The sequence below is a fragment of the Salvelinus namaycush genome, chromosome 7 (genome assembly GCF_016432855.1).
Source record: "Salvelinus namaycush isolate Seneca chromosome 7, SaNama_1.0, whole genome shotgun sequence".
Taxonomy (NCBI): domain Eukaryota; kingdom Metazoa; phylum Chordata; class Actinopteri; order Salmoniformes; family Salmonidae; genus Salvelinus; species Salvelinus namaycush.
The window spans coordinates 831008-846446 of record NC_052313.1 but is presented as its reverse complement, the minus strand read 5'-3'; the positions used below and the strand labels follow the sequence as shown (position 1 = coordinate 846446).

General features: G+C 45.7%; 1 protein-coding gene across 1 annotated transcript in view; it reads left to right on the top strand.

The window, feature by feature from the left end:
- The first annotated feature begins 6270 nt into the window (after positions 1 to 6270).
- The window catches only part of LOC120050270 (tetratricopeptide repeat protein 21B-like), an 87356-nt gene continuing 78187 nt past the window's right edge, over positions 6271 to 15439 (top strand). Inside the window, exons 1-7 of the mRNA XM_038996848.1 lie at positions 6271 to 6297; positions 6553 to 6682; positions 6813 to 6923; positions 7079 to 7245; positions 7461 to 7583; positions 7761 to 7918; positions 15335 to 15419. Coding sequence (XP_038852776.1) covers positions 6271 to 6297; positions 6553 to 6682; positions 6813 to 6923; positions 7079 to 7245; positions 7461 to 7583; positions 7761 to 7918; positions 15335 to 15419 — 801 coding nt within the window. The remainder of the gene's footprint in view (positions 6298 to 6552; positions 6683 to 6812; positions 6924 to 7078; positions 7246 to 7460; positions 7584 to 7760; positions 7919 to 15334; positions 15420 to 15439) is intronic.

Genomic DNA, 15439 nt, shown 5'->3' with positions numbered 1-15439 from the left:
AAACGAGCTCCGACTGGAAAAGTTTGTTTTGAACGGTCATCAGAATTGCAAGTCGGGAACAAGTTGCTAACTCTTTCTAGAGCTCCAACCTGAAGATCACTGACGTCATCATGATTCAACCTTGTTTTTCTTCTAGTTCCCAGTTGTTTTGAAAGCACCATAAATCCAGAGAATGCCAGACTTTGATGACAAAATATGCCCAAGGACCCCCGCGCCACCTTCCTGTTCGAGTGAGCACAGCACAACAAGGTGAGTCAAAAAATGTCTTGTATGCTGCTGCATAAATTATGTAATATGCCAGGGAGATGTGTATACTCTAGCTAAGAAAGTAATACTGAGTGTATGTTGTGTAGTAAGATGTTAGCAGCCCATGTGCGTCACCCTAATAATTTGGTCCATTTTCCCTTCATAATTTAGCCTACTGTTCTGATTTAGTGGTGCACATGTAGCCTATAGCCTGTTTTAGAGAAATGTCATCATTGAATATTGTAAGAGCTTTCATTGTCTGCTTATATGCCCCTTTTTTATCCAGCGGTTCTGACTTGGTGTACAGGTAGAATACTGTAAGAACGGCCCATTTCCTGAATTCTGTCAGTGTACATTTCAAAAGTGCAAATAGTTATATTGACTACGTCCATCCATGCTCGCTCATTAATGTCTTAAACTAAACTATGGATTGCCTCTTACCCGCTCGTCGTCCCCGTATGTCATAGTTTGCACATCTCAATTGTCAGTAGAAACCACATTTGTTTAAGCAAGTCAACCATATCAGGCAGTAAATGAGGCTGAATGAACTGTTTCGCTGCCAGACAAAGCTCCGCTGATATCAAGGTGTAGCAGTGTAACAATTCATTGTGTATTACAGCTGGCTAGCTAGCAAGCTACCCCAGCAAGCTACCCCATGGACATAGTATCCAGTACCACAAGTTCCCCCTATTGACGTTGAAGTTGTACCCATCACAAACTACAGTCGACAGTTTTAATTATTAAAACACTTTTTTTTTTTAATTACTAAGGTAACTTGAATAAATCTTTAAGCCGAGGAGCTAGCAATGTGTCTCCACCTCGCACGAAAACTACTGCCAGCCAAGCAAAACGTATAAATAAAGATGAGAGATGCATCGAGCGTTGTTATTTTTTTCATGCCAAAATTAAATTAAATTTAAAAAATGTTTTCTCCAAATTACAATATAAAAACAAAAAAAACATAGCACTTTTTGCCAGTCCTGTCTGGTCCAGCGGCGGTGGGTTTGTGCCCATAGGTGACGTTGTTGACGGTGATGTCTGGTGAGGACCTGCCTTACAATAGGCCTACAAGCCCTCAGTCCAGCCTCTCTCAGCCTATTGCGGACAGTCTGATCACCAATGGGGGGATTGTGCATTCCTGGTGTAACTCGGGCAGTTGTTGTTGCCATCCTGTACCTGTCCCGCAGGTGTGATGTTCAGATGTACCGATCCTGTGCAGGTGTTGTTACACGTGGTCTGCCACTGCGAGGACGATCAGCTGTCCGTCTTGTCTCCCTGTAGCACTGTCTTAGGCGTCTCACAGTACAGACGTTGCAATTTATTGTCCTGGCCACATCTGCAGTCCTCATGCCTCCTTGCAGCATGCCTAAGGCACGTTTACGCAGATGAGCAGGGATCCTGGGCATCTTTCTTTTGGTGTTTTTCAGAGTCAGTAGAAAGGCCTCTTTAGTGTCCTAAGTTTTCATAACTGTGACCTTAATTGCCTACCGTCTGTAAGCTGTTAGGGTCTTATCGACCGTTCCACAGTTGCATGTTCATTAATTGTTTATGGTTAATTGAACAAGCATGGGAAACAGTGTTTAAACCCTTTACAATGAATATCTGTGAAGCGATTTTGGATTTTTACGAATGATCTTTGAAAGACAAAGTCCTGAAAAATGGACGTTTCTATTTTTGCTGAGTTTATTACATCTTTCATTAAATACATCAATACATGGGTCTTATTGATGAAATCAAACATGTAAATACTCACTCTAAAATAACTTCAGTCACACACTAAAACAATGTGACCAATAGTTTCCCCTTCTTTATCACAGAAAAGGCATATGTCCTCTAAGTCCATGAATTTAGACAGTTTAGAAGTTATTGCAAGGGTACATTTTGTGCAAGATTTTAAAGTGAATTTCTTTTACTTTATTTGGTCTACAACATTTGTGAGGGAGCAACAAAGCTTTCTTCCATTCAATTTCAGTAATATATGCATTCAAGAAGAATTTCCCTCTAGGAGTTCAAATGTTCTTATTACATTTGTTATCCAGCAGGGGGCAACCTTGTAACATGAGTTGAGCATCTATCTTGACATCGTCTCCGAAACAAAAATGAGATTTCATTAATTGAGTTCTGAAGGTATTGCTTTGCATATAGAATGAAATTATTTATAATGTACTGGGAAGTTATACGTTTCTAATAACTTCCTATAAGAGAGTATATTTCCTTCTTTATCAAATAAATCAAGCACAAATATAATCATTTCTTTCAAACCACTTGTTTCACTTGTTTTTAACAACAATATCTTTGTTGTTCCACTGAAGTGTTTTGTGTGGGGAGAAGTTGTGGACAGAATATAGTTTCCAGGCTAAAAGAGTTTGTTCGTGAAATATATACAGTTTGATGGGTAATTTGCTAGAGAATAGTTGCACCTACACAAAAATTAAAGACCACCCAATTACATAAAAACATGACAGGGAATGAAGTACCATATAGATTAATTCCCTAAGGACACATCTTCATATCCAGTTTACTGTTGATATCAATGAAATCTAGTACTTCAAACCCACCATCAGCTCTTTATATTACAGACTTCTTATGTTTGTCCTGTTTATATTCCCATATAAAGTCTAGGAAAGTGTTGTTGATATACTGGCTGGTTGGATCAGCTACAGATAGGGATAGTGCAAGGTAGACCAACGTGACAGACCCTCTGCTTTGGACAATAAAACCCTTCCAGTAATACAGAGGTCACTGTCAGAGTCGTGTGTATAGGTGGCAGGGAAGTCAGGCGCAGGAGAGTCAAACGGAGTGTAAAATGGAGTCTTTTAATGAAAGTCCAAATACATGCTCCATAACACTAATAAGAAACGAACAAACAAATATGGGTACGAAGACCCGTCGCGCACCTATACACATAAAAACAATACTAACAAGAAACAATCTCTGACAAAGACATGAGGGGAAACAGAGGGTTAAATACACAAGAGGTAATGGATGGGATTGAAAACAGGTGTGTGGGAAGACAAGACAAAACCAATGGAAAATGAAAAATGGATCGATGATGGCTAGAAGACCGGTGACGTCGACCACCGAACACCGCCCGAACAAGGAGAGGCAACGACTTCGGCAGAAGTCGTGACAGTCACGCTGGAGACAGTTATTAAAGATGGATTTAGTTTTCTTTCATCTTTGAGAGAACGGACAATATGTTTTTTTTCGCCAGAGCTGTGACGTGGTAAAGGTGTCACTAAATATTCACATTATCTTTCCCTGAAATATTCTCAACAGATTGGTCATTTGAGATATGCAGGGTTATATTTCACATTTATTTAAGTTCCAGACCAGAAGCTGAAGAGTCTACCTAATTAAATAAAATGTTAAATAAATAAAATAAATAAATGAGAGAGAATGATTTGATAGTATTAAGTGCAATAGCAACTTAATCCTTGTCTTTTAGAAACAGAGTTGTATCATCTGCTGATATTGAAATACCTTTTAATTCCGCGTTGTTCAAAATGCTAAGAGATATTCTACAACTAAAAGGAATAAGAAAGCTGAAACAGGACACCCCTGGCGTACACTACGGTGAATATTATATATTTTAGATGTGTTACGATTAATCATAAAATAATTCTATTCATATCTTTATAAAACATATTGATAACAGAGACAGAGCTTTTGTGGTATCTTTCTAAACCAAAAGTGTACGTCAAATGTATTAGGAACGTGTGTTCTATTGTATCAAATGCTTTATGAAAGTAGAGGAGTAAAATACTACAGTTGGAGTCAACTGAATGAGCGTAATCAGTCCAGACTAACCCAATGTTACAGCTGGTGTGGTGACCTTTCATGAAACCACTTTACATTTCATTAATAAGGTGCTTTAGACCCATTTTAAGTCTGTTAGCATGTGCTAAAATTATAAATGTATAATCTGTATTTAATAATGTAATAGGTCTTTAATGAACTATGGCCAGTGGATCTTTAGCCCTTCCTCCATGGTAGTAATCATCTCACCATTAGCTAGGCATTCTTGGAACATGTTGAATACTGGTTCCTCTAAATGCTCCCAAAAGTGTAAATAAAATTCCACAGAAAGACCATCTGTTCCAGGTGCTTTGCCCTTCAAATCAAATCAAAATTATTTATAAAGCTCTTCTTACATCAGCTGATGTCACAAAGTGCTGTACAGAAACCCAGCCTAAAACCCCAAACCCCAAACAGCAAGCAATTCAGGTGTGGTCCCGTGTGGCTCAGTTGGTAGAGCATGGCGCTTGCAACGCCAGGGTTGAGGGTTCAATTCCCACAGGGGGACCAGGATGAATATGTATGAACTTTCCAATTTGTAAGTCGCTCTGGATAAGAGCGTCTGCTAAATGACTTAAATGTAAATGTAATGGAGCCAGAAATCTTGCTTGTTTGTAGGTGACCAAATACTTATTTTCCACCATAATTTGCAAATAAATTCATAAAAAATCCTACAATGTGATTTTCTGGATTTTTTTTCTCATTTTGTCTGTCATAGTTGAAGTGTACCTATGATGAAAATTACAGGCCTCTCTCATCTTTTTAAGTGGGAGAACTTGCACAATTGGTGGCTGACTAAATACTTTTTTGCCCCACTGTATAAGTGCATCTCTCCTCTTCACATATGGACTTGAACTCATCAGAAATAATTGTTTTATAATTATAATAATGTTTTATAAAATTTTCACATTCAGTTCCATTAAATTAGATGTATACATATGTTAATTGAAAGAATACACAGTTCGAGATGATGTCAGGGTCTTTACAGATTTTCTCTTATAGTTCATTTTTTTAAGAGCAATAAAATATCTTGTGTTTTTCTCACCCTCGTCGACCCGTCTTGCTCTACATTTAATATAAAGGCCCCTTTAGCTAAATCAATGTACATTTGATCTAGTTCTATTCAATATGAAACATCTGCTATCTGAGCAGCTAATCGATCGCTGCAGCTGTACATAGTCCATCTGTAAACAGCCCACCCAATTTACCTACCTCATCCCCTTACTGTTTTTATTTATTTACTTTTCTGCTCTTTTGCACACCAGTATCTCTACTTGCACATGATCATCTGATGATTTATCACTCCAGTGTTAATCTGCTAAATTGTAATTATTCGCTCCTATGGCCTATTTATTGCCTACCTCCTCATGCCTTTTGCACACAATGTATATACTTTTTTCCCCTTTTTTTCCCCTACTGTGTTATTGACTTGTTTATTGTTTACTCCATGTGTAACTCTGTGTTGTTGTCTGTTCACACTGCTATGCTTTATCTTGGCCAGGTCGCAGTTGTAAATGAGAACTTGTTCTCAACTAGCCTACCTGGTTAAATAAAGATTAAATAAATAAAAAATAAAATAAAATGTATTGACATCTCTTTCTTCCTCAGCTGAAAGGGTACACTTTTCTAAAAGAACATTCAATTTATTCATAAGCTCATCTTTAAAACATTTTTGCTTCTTTAGTTCATTACTGCAGTAATAGATCTTACTTTGACGTTAAATATTTCCCAGTTACTTCCATGCGTTGATTCTAAATCATTCGAGTTAAACGAGTCTATGATCAAGTTCTTCAGTTCTTTATGCTCTTGTACATACTGTAAAAGTAGGGGATAAATGAGAAACAGATCACTTCTGAATTTGACTGTCATTGACATATTACACCAGGTATATTCGTTACATTTTGTACTTAAGAAGAGCCATGTATCGATCACTGCGAGTTTCACTGCAAAATGAGGTGTCACTATTCTGAGATCGTTTTAGCTATTTCTAGGTGGAAGTTTATCGAGCGTTTATCGAGCGTCGTGTTGGATCAGAGATGAGACGTCCGCTCTGTGTGTGATTAGCCATCCTTAAAGCGGCTCCTTCGTGGGTTGCTAGGCAACAGGAAACGCCCAACGTCAGTCTCTCTCTGGGACGGTTAGCATCACTGACGAATGGAAAGCAACTGGAAACGGGGACAATAACATTAGCAACACTCTCTAAGTTGAGAAGTTTATCAGGAAAACATGGCTGACACAGATCCCGTTTGTTTAGTAAGTTGTTTTTTATAGGTAATACGTTTATTAGCTAGCTAGAATTTTAAACTTGGATATGATTTATTTGTCAAGGCTGGTGGAGCGATGAAGTTGCCTGGCAGTTGGTTAGTGTTAACTGTCTGGCTAGCTAGATATTTAACGTTAGCTAGTTGTGTCTAACGGGTTTATGTTGGGGGGGGTAAAACACAGCTTCTTACAATGATACTGTATCTATTACTGAAAGTAAGCTTTAACGTCTACTCTCATCCTCAGGCTTCACTGGTTTACTTCATGGGCGAGAAGTTCTACAGGCAGTCCATACACACAGCTGAGTACTACCTGAAGATGTACCACAATGATCCTGTTCTGCTCTTTTTTAAAGGCTTTGGGATACTAATGGAAGGTACAACCGTATATTGGACTCTTTCGTGTATTGACTCAACATTGTTGATGGCAGATTCTGTCGTTTGTCTGAGACTAGGCTATACACGAGAGGAGCATGATCACTACCGTTATGCATTACTCAATGGTAGGTCGAACCCAGGAGGCCATGAGAGAGCTGGAGCAGGTGAAGGACAAACCGACTGTGGCCATATGTTCCCGCATGGCTCTTATCTGTGCACACAAGCGAAGTGACATGATTGGTGAGTGGGTGGATAGGCCTAGATTTAATTGGTCTGTTCCAATAGGCTACTCTTCTAGTTGTCCTTAGCCTCCCATCCTTTTTGTTTGATGTGACATGGAATAGTAGAGTATTCGGCTATGTGTTATGTAAAGTGTGTTTATCTCTTGTCTGCAGATCACGAGGCTGTGTCAGCGCTGAAGACCCACGTGAGGAATATCCGTAAGACAGCAGGAGAGCAGCCCCTGTTCTACGGAGCCCTGTTCCTGTGGCTCACGGGCCACGTTGACAAGGCCAAAGACTACATTGACAAGATCCTGAAGATATCCAAGTCCTCAAGAGAGGTCCGTTCCAATGCACGACACCAGCATTATTCAGCTGTCATTTCGGCTCATATGAAGCTATACAGTATGATTTCAAACATAGTAAACCTGAATTTTCAGCTTTACTAATAAGTGCATGACAAATCTATGAATGATATTTTCTGTAGATCCAAAGTAATCCCGTGCTTGGTCAGAAGACATTGTGGTGAAAATCTAGTTGTTCCTCTCGTTGCCAGGGGTCCATCCTGAAGGGCTGGGTGGATATGAACTCAGAGGATGAGTTTCAGAGGAACAACGCTATCTGCTACCTGGATGGAGGAGGGCAGCACTCCAGGGATGTGTTCGGCATGATGGGAAAGGTACCACAATGCACAGCAGCAGCTCTCCCTTTGGTTCGCTGATTCTAAACTATTGTTATAAAAGTATTTGTTTGAGAGGCTTACAGCTGTGATGGTTGGCTGTAGGCACAGCAGTCCAAGGAAAAGTGACCTATTGTTGATGAATGAATTTAACCTGATGGTTTCCTTGTTTCACAGGCCAAGTACTTCATGAACAAGCATAACTTCACTGGATCCCAGCAGGTGGTGAATCAGATAGTGACCTCCCACTCAGACTTCCTCCCTGGTCTGATGCTGAAGATGAAGCTGTTCCTGGCTCTACAGGACTGGGAGCAGGCCTTGGATACAGCTGCTAGGTAACTAGAACCATAACCCCTAACCCTACAGGACTGGGAGCAGGCCTTGGATACAGCTGCTAGGTAACTAGAACCATAACCCCTAACCCTACAGGACTGGGAGCAGGCCTTGGATACAGCTGCTAGGTAACTAGAACCATAACCCCTAACCCTACAGGACTGGGAGCAGGCCTTGGATACAGCTGCTAGGTAACTAGAACCATAACCCCTAACCCTACAGGACTGGGAGCAGGCCCTGGATACAGCTGCTAGGTAACTAGAACCATAACCCCTAACCCTACAGGACTGGGAGCAGGCCTTGGATACAGCTGCTAGGTAACTAGAACCATAACCCCTAACCCTACAGGACTGGGAGCAGGCCTTGGATACAGCTGCTAGGTAACTAGAACCATAACCCCTAACCCTACAGGACTGGGAGCAGGCCCTGGATACAGCTGCTAGGTAACTAGAACCATAACCCCTAACCCTACAGGACTGGGAGCAGGCCTTGGATACAGCTGCTAGGTAACTAGAACCATAACCCCTAACCCTACGGGACTGGGAGCAGGCCCTGGATACAGCTGCTAGGTAACTAGAACCATAACCCCTAACCCTACAGGACTGGGAGCAGGCCCTGGATACAGCTGCTAGGTAACTAGAACCATAACCCCTAACCCTACGGGACTGGGAGCAGGCCTTGGATACAGCTGCTAGGTAACTAGAACCATAACCCCTAACCCTACGGGACTGGGAGCAGGCCTTGGATACAGCTGCTAGGTAACTAGAACCATAACCCCTAACCCTACGGGACTGGGAGCAGGCCCTGGATACAGCTGCTAGGTAACTAGAACCATAACCCCTAACCCTACGGGACTGGGAGCAGGCCTTGGATACAGCTGCTAGGTAACTAGAACCATAACCCCTAACCCTACGGGACTGGGAGCAGGCCCTGGATACAGCTGCTAGGTAACTAGAACCATAACCCCTAACCCTACGGGACTGGGAGCAGGCCCTGGATACAGCTGCTAGGTAACTAGAACCATAACCCCTAACCCTACAGGACTGGGAGCAGGCCTTGGATACAGCTGCTAGGTAACTAGAACCATAACCCCTAACCCTACAGGACTGGGAGCAGGCCCTGGATACAGCTGCTAGGCAACTAGAACCATAACCCCTAACCCTACAGGACTAGGAGCAGGCCCTGGATACAGCTGCTAGGTAACTAGAACCATAACCCCTAACCCTACGGGACTGGGAGCAGGCCTTGGATACAGCTGCTAGGTAACTAGAACCATAACCCCTAACCCTACAGGACTGGGAGCAGGCCCTGGATACAGCTGCTAGGTAACTAGAACCATAACCCCTAACCCTACGGGACTGGGAGCAGGCCTTGGATACAGCTGCTAGGTAACTAGAACCATAACCCCTAACCCTACAGGACTGGGAGCAGGCCCTGGATACAGCTGCTAGGTAACTAGAACCATAACCCCTAACCCTACAGGACTGGGAGCAGGCCCTGGATACAGCTGCTAGGTAACTAGAACCATAACCCCTAACCCTACGGGACTGGGAGCAGGCCTTGGATACAGCTGCTAGGTAACTAGAACCATAACCCCTAACCCTACAGGACTGGGAGCAGGCCTTGGATACAGCTGCTAGGTAACTAGAACCATAACCCCTAACCCTACAGGACTGGGAGCAGGCCCTGGATACAGCTGCTAGGTAACTAGAACCATAACCCCTAACCCTACGGGACTGGGAGCAGGCCTTGGATACAGCTGCTAGGTAACTAGAACCATAACCCCTAACCCTACAGGACTGGGAGCAGGCCCTGGATACAGCTGCTAGGTAACTAGAACCATAACCCCTAACCCTACAGGACTGGGAGTAGGCCCTGGATACAGCTGCTAGGTAACTAGAACCATAACCCCTAACCCTACGGGACTGGGAGCAGGCCTTGGATACAGCTGCTAGGTAACTAGAACCATAACCCCTAACCCTACAGGACTGGGAGCAGGCCTTGGATACAGCTGCTAGGTAACTAGAACCATAACCCCTAACCCTACAGGACTGGGAGCAGGCCCTGGATACAGCTGCTAGGTAACTAGAACCATAACCCCTAACCCTACGGGACTGGGAGCAGGCCTTGGATACAGCTGCTAGGTAACTAGAACCATAACCCCTAACCCTACAGGACTGGGAGCAGGCCCTGGATACAGCTGCTAGGTAACTAGAACCATAACCCCTAACCCTACAGGACTGGGAGCAGGCCTTGGATATAGCTGCTAGGTAACTAGAACCATAACCCCTAACCCAACAGGACTGGGAGCAGGCCCTGGATACAGCTGCTAGGTAACTAGAACCATAACCCCTAACCCTACAGGACTGGGAGCAGGCCCTGGATACAGCTGCTAGGTAACTAGAACCATAACCCCTAACCCTACGGGACTGGGAGCAGGCCCTGGATACAGCTGCTAGGTAACTAGAACCATAACCCCTAACCCTACAGGACTGGGAGCAGGCCCTGGATACAGCTGCTAGGTAACTAGAACCATAACCCCTAACCCTACAGGACTGGGAGCAGGCCCTGGATACAGCTGCTAGGTAACTAGAACCATAACCCCTAACCCTACGGGACTGGGAGCAGGCCTTGGATACAGCTGCTAGGTAACTAGAACCATAACCCCTAACCCTACAGGACTGGGAGCAGGCCTTGGATACAGCTGCTAGGTAACTAGAACCATAACCCCTAACCCTACAGGACTGGGAGCAGGCCCTGGATACAGCTGCTAGGTAACTAGAACCATAACCCCTAACCCTACGGGACTGGGAGCAGGCCTTGGATACAGCTGCTAGGTAACTAGAACCATAACCCCTAACCCTACAGGACTGGGAGCAGGCCCTGGATACAGCTGCTAGGTAACTAGAACCATAACCCCTAACCCTACAGGACTGGGAGCAGGCCTTGGATATAGCTGCTAGGTAACTAGAACCATAACCCCTAACCCAACAGGACTGGGAGCAGGCCCTGGATACAGCTGCTAGGTAACTAGAACCATAACCCCTAACCCTACAGGACTGGGAGCAGGCCCTGGATACAGCTGCTAGGTAACTAGAACCATAACCCCTAACCCTACGGGACTGGGAGCAGGCCCTGGATACAGCTGCTAGGTAACTAGAACCATAACCCCTAACCCTACAGGACTGGGAGCAGGCCCTGGATACAGCTGCTAGGTAACTAGAACCATAACCCCTAACCCTACGGGACTGGGAGCAGGCCCTGGATACAGCTGCTAGGTAACTAGAACCATAACCCCTAACCCTACGGGACTGGGAGCAGGCCTTGGATACAGCTGCTAGGTAACTAGAACCATAACCCCTAACCCTACAGGACTGGGAGCAGGCCCTGGATACAGCTGCTAGGTAACTAGAACCATAACCCCTAACCCTACGGGACTGGGAGCAGGCCTTGGATACAGCTGCTAGGTAACTAGAACCATAACCCCTAACCCTACGGGACTGGGAGCAGGCCTTGGATACAGCTGCTAGGTAACTAGAACCATAACCCCTAACCCTACGGGACTGGGAGCAGGCCCTGGATACAGCTGCTAGGTAACTAGAACCATAACCCCTAACCCTACAGGACTGGGAGCAGGCCCTGGATACAGCTGCTAGGTAACTAGAACCATAACCCCTAACCCTACGGGACTGGGAGCAGGCCCTGGATACAGCTGCTAGGTAACTAGAACCATAACCCCTAACCCTACAGGACTGGGAGCAGGCCTTGGATACAGCTGCTAGGTAACTATAACCATAACCCCTAACCCTACAGGACTGGGAGCAGGCCCTGGATACAGCTGCTAGGTAACTAGAACCATAACCCCTAACCCTACAGGACTAGGAGCAGGCCCTGGATACAGCTGCTAGGTAACTAGAACCATAACCCCTAACCCTACGGGACTGGGAGCAGGCCCTGGATACAGCTGCTAGGTAACTAGAACCATAACCCTAACCCTACAGGACTGGGAGCAGGCCCTGGATACAGCTGCTAGGTAACTAGAACCATAACCCCTAACCCTACGGGACTGGGAGCAGGCCTTGGATACAGCTGCTAGGTAACTAGAACCATAACCCCTAACCCTACGGGACTGGGAGCAGGCCTTGGATACAGCTGCTAGGTAACTAGAACCATAACCCCTAACCCTACAGGACTGGGAGCAGGCCTTGGATACAGCTGCTAGGTAACTAGAACCATAACCCCTAACCCTACAGGACTGGGAGCAGGCCCTGGATACAGCTGCTAGGTAACTAGAACCATAACCCCTAACCCTACAGGACTGGGAGCAGGCCTTGGATACAGCTGCTAGGTAACTAGAACCATAACCCCTAACCCTACAGGACTGGGAGCAGGCCTTGGATATAGCTGCTAGGTAACTAGAACCATAACCCCTAACCCAACAGGACTGGGAGCAGGCCCTGGATACAGCTGCTAGGTAACTAGAACCATAACCCCTAACCCTACGGGACTGGGAGCAGGCCCTGGATACAGCTGCTAGGTAACTAGAACCATAACCCCTAACCCTACGGGACTAGGAGCAGGCCCTGGATACAGCTGCTAGGTAACTAGAACCATAACCCCTAACCCTACGGGACTGGGAGCAGGCCCTGGATACAGCTGCTAGGTAACTAGAACCATAACCCCTAACCCTACGGGACTGGGAGCAGGCCCTGGATACAGCTGCTAGGTAACTAGAACCATAACCCCTAACCCTACGGGACTGGGAGCAGGCCCTGGATACAGCTGCTAGGTAACTAGAACCATAACCCCTAACCCTACAGGACTGGGAGCAGGCCTTGGATACAGCTGCTAGGTAACTAGAACCATAACCCCTAACCCTACGGGACTGGGAGCAGGCCTTGGATACAGCTGCTAGGTAACTAGAACCATAACCCCTAACCCTACAGGACTGGGAGCAGGCCCTGGATACAGCTGCTAGGTAACTAGAACCATAACCCCTAACCCTACAGGACTGGGAGCAGGCCCTGGATACAGCTGCTAGGTAACTAGAACCATAACCCCTAACCCTACAGGACTGGGAGCAGGCCTTGGATACAGCTGCTAGGTAACTAGAACCATAACCCCTAACCCTACGGGACTGGGAGCAGGCCCTGGATATAGCTGCTAGGTAACTAGAACCATAACCCCTAACCCAACAGGACTGGGAGCAGGCCTTGGATACAGCTGCTAGGTAACTAGAACCATAACCCCTAACCCAACAGGACTGGGAGCAGGCCCTGGATACAGCTGCTAGGTAACTAGAACCATAACCCCTAACCCTACAGGACTGGGAGCAGGCCCTGGATACAGCTGCTAGGTAACTAGAACCATAACCCCTAACCCTACAGGACTGGGAGCAGGCCCTGGATACAGCTGCTAGGTAACTAGAACCATAACCCCTAACCCTACAGGACTGGGAGCAGGCCTTGGATACAGCTGCTAGGTAACTAGAACCATAACCCCTAACCCTACAGGACTGGGAGCAGGCCCTGGATACAGCTGCTAGGTAACTAGAACCATAACCCCTAACCCTACAGGACTGGGAGCAGGCCCTGGATACAGCTGCTAGGTAACTAGAACCATAACCCCTAACCCTACAGGACTGGGAGCAGGCCTTGGATACAGCTGCTAGGTAACTAGAACCATAACCCCTAACCCTACGGGACTGGGAGCAGGCCTTGGATACAGCTGCTAGGTAACTAGAACCATAACCCCTAACCCTACAGGACTGGGAGCAGGCCCTGGATACAGCTGCTAGGTAACTAGAACCATAACCCCTAACCCTACAGGACTGGGAGCAGGCCCTGGATACAGCTGCTAGGTAACTAGAACCATAACCCTTAACCCTACGGGACTGGGAGCAGGCCTTGGATACAGCTGCTAGGTAACTAGAACCATAACCCCTAACCCTACAGGACTGGGAGCAGGCCTTGGATACAGCTGCTAGGTAACTAGAACCATAACCCCTAACCCTACGGGACTGGGAGCAGGCCTTGGATACAGCTGCTAGGTAACTAGGACTCCTGAACCCACAAATGTGCATGTGTCTGCTCAAACGGTCAGAAACAGACTCCATGAGGGTGGTATGAGGGCCCGACGTCCACAGGTGGGGGTTGTGCTTACAGCCCAACACCGTGCAGGACGTTTGGCATTTGCCCGAGAACACCAAGATTGGCAAATTCGCCACTGGCGCCCTGTGCTCTTCACAGATGAAAGCAGGTTCACACTGAGCACATGAGCACACGTGACAGACGTGACAGAGTCTGGAGACGCCGTGGAGAACGTTCTGCTGCCTGCAACATCCTCCAGCATGACCGGTTTGGCGGTGGGTCAGTCATGGTGTGGGGTGGCATTTCTTTGGGGGGCCGCACAGCCCTCCATGTGCTCGCCAGAGGTAGCCTGACTGCCATTAGGTACCGAGATGAGATCCTCAGACTCCTTGTGAGACCATATGCTGGTGCGGTTGGCCCTGGGTTCCTCCTAATGCAAGACAATGCTAGACCTCATGTGGCTGGAGTGTGTTAGCAGTTCCTGCAAGAGGAAGGCATTGATGCTATGGACTGGCCCGCCCGTTCCCCAGACCTGAATCCAATTGAGCACATCTGGGACATCATGTCTCGCTCCATCCACCAATGCCACGTTGCACCACAGACTGTCCAGGAGTTGGCGGATGCTTTAGTCCAGGTCTGGGAGGAGATCCCTCAGGAGACCATCCGCCACCTCATCAGGAGCATGCCCAGGCGTTGTAGGGAGGTCATACAGGCACGTGGAGGCCACACACACTACTGAGCCTCATTTTGACTTGTTTTAAGGACATTACATCAAAGTTGGATCAGCCTGTAGTGTGGTTTTCCACTTTAATTTTGAGTGTGACTCCAAATCCAGACCTCCATGGGTTGATAAATGTGATTTCCGTTGATAATTTTTGTGTGATTTTGTAGTCAGCACATTCAACTATGTAAAGAAAAAAGTATTTAATAAGAATATTTCATTCATTCAGATCTAGGATGTGTTATTTTAGTGTTCCCTTTATTTTTTTGAGCAGTGTAGTTATACTATATTGGTATACTGTAACTCAACCGTGAACAACTGTTCTTAGTGATGAATACATCTCTGTTATACAGGACCAGTCAAAGTTTGGACACACCTACTCATTCCAGGGTTTTTCTTTATTTTGACTATTTTCTACATTGTAGAATAATAGTGAAGACATCAAAACTATGAAATAACACATATGGAATCATGTAGTAACCAAAAAAGTGTTAAACAAATCCAAATATATATTTATTTGAGATACTTCAAAGTAATCACCCTTTGTCTAGATGACAGCTTTTCACACTCTAGGCAAACTTTTGACTTGTACTGTATATTTTATTCAGGATTTTACAACAAGATGGGCGGAATCTGAAAGCTATCCAAGTTCTCGCCATCCATACCATTGTGAGGGATGGGGATCTGGTCAAGGTGAGTTCAGTATATGGTAA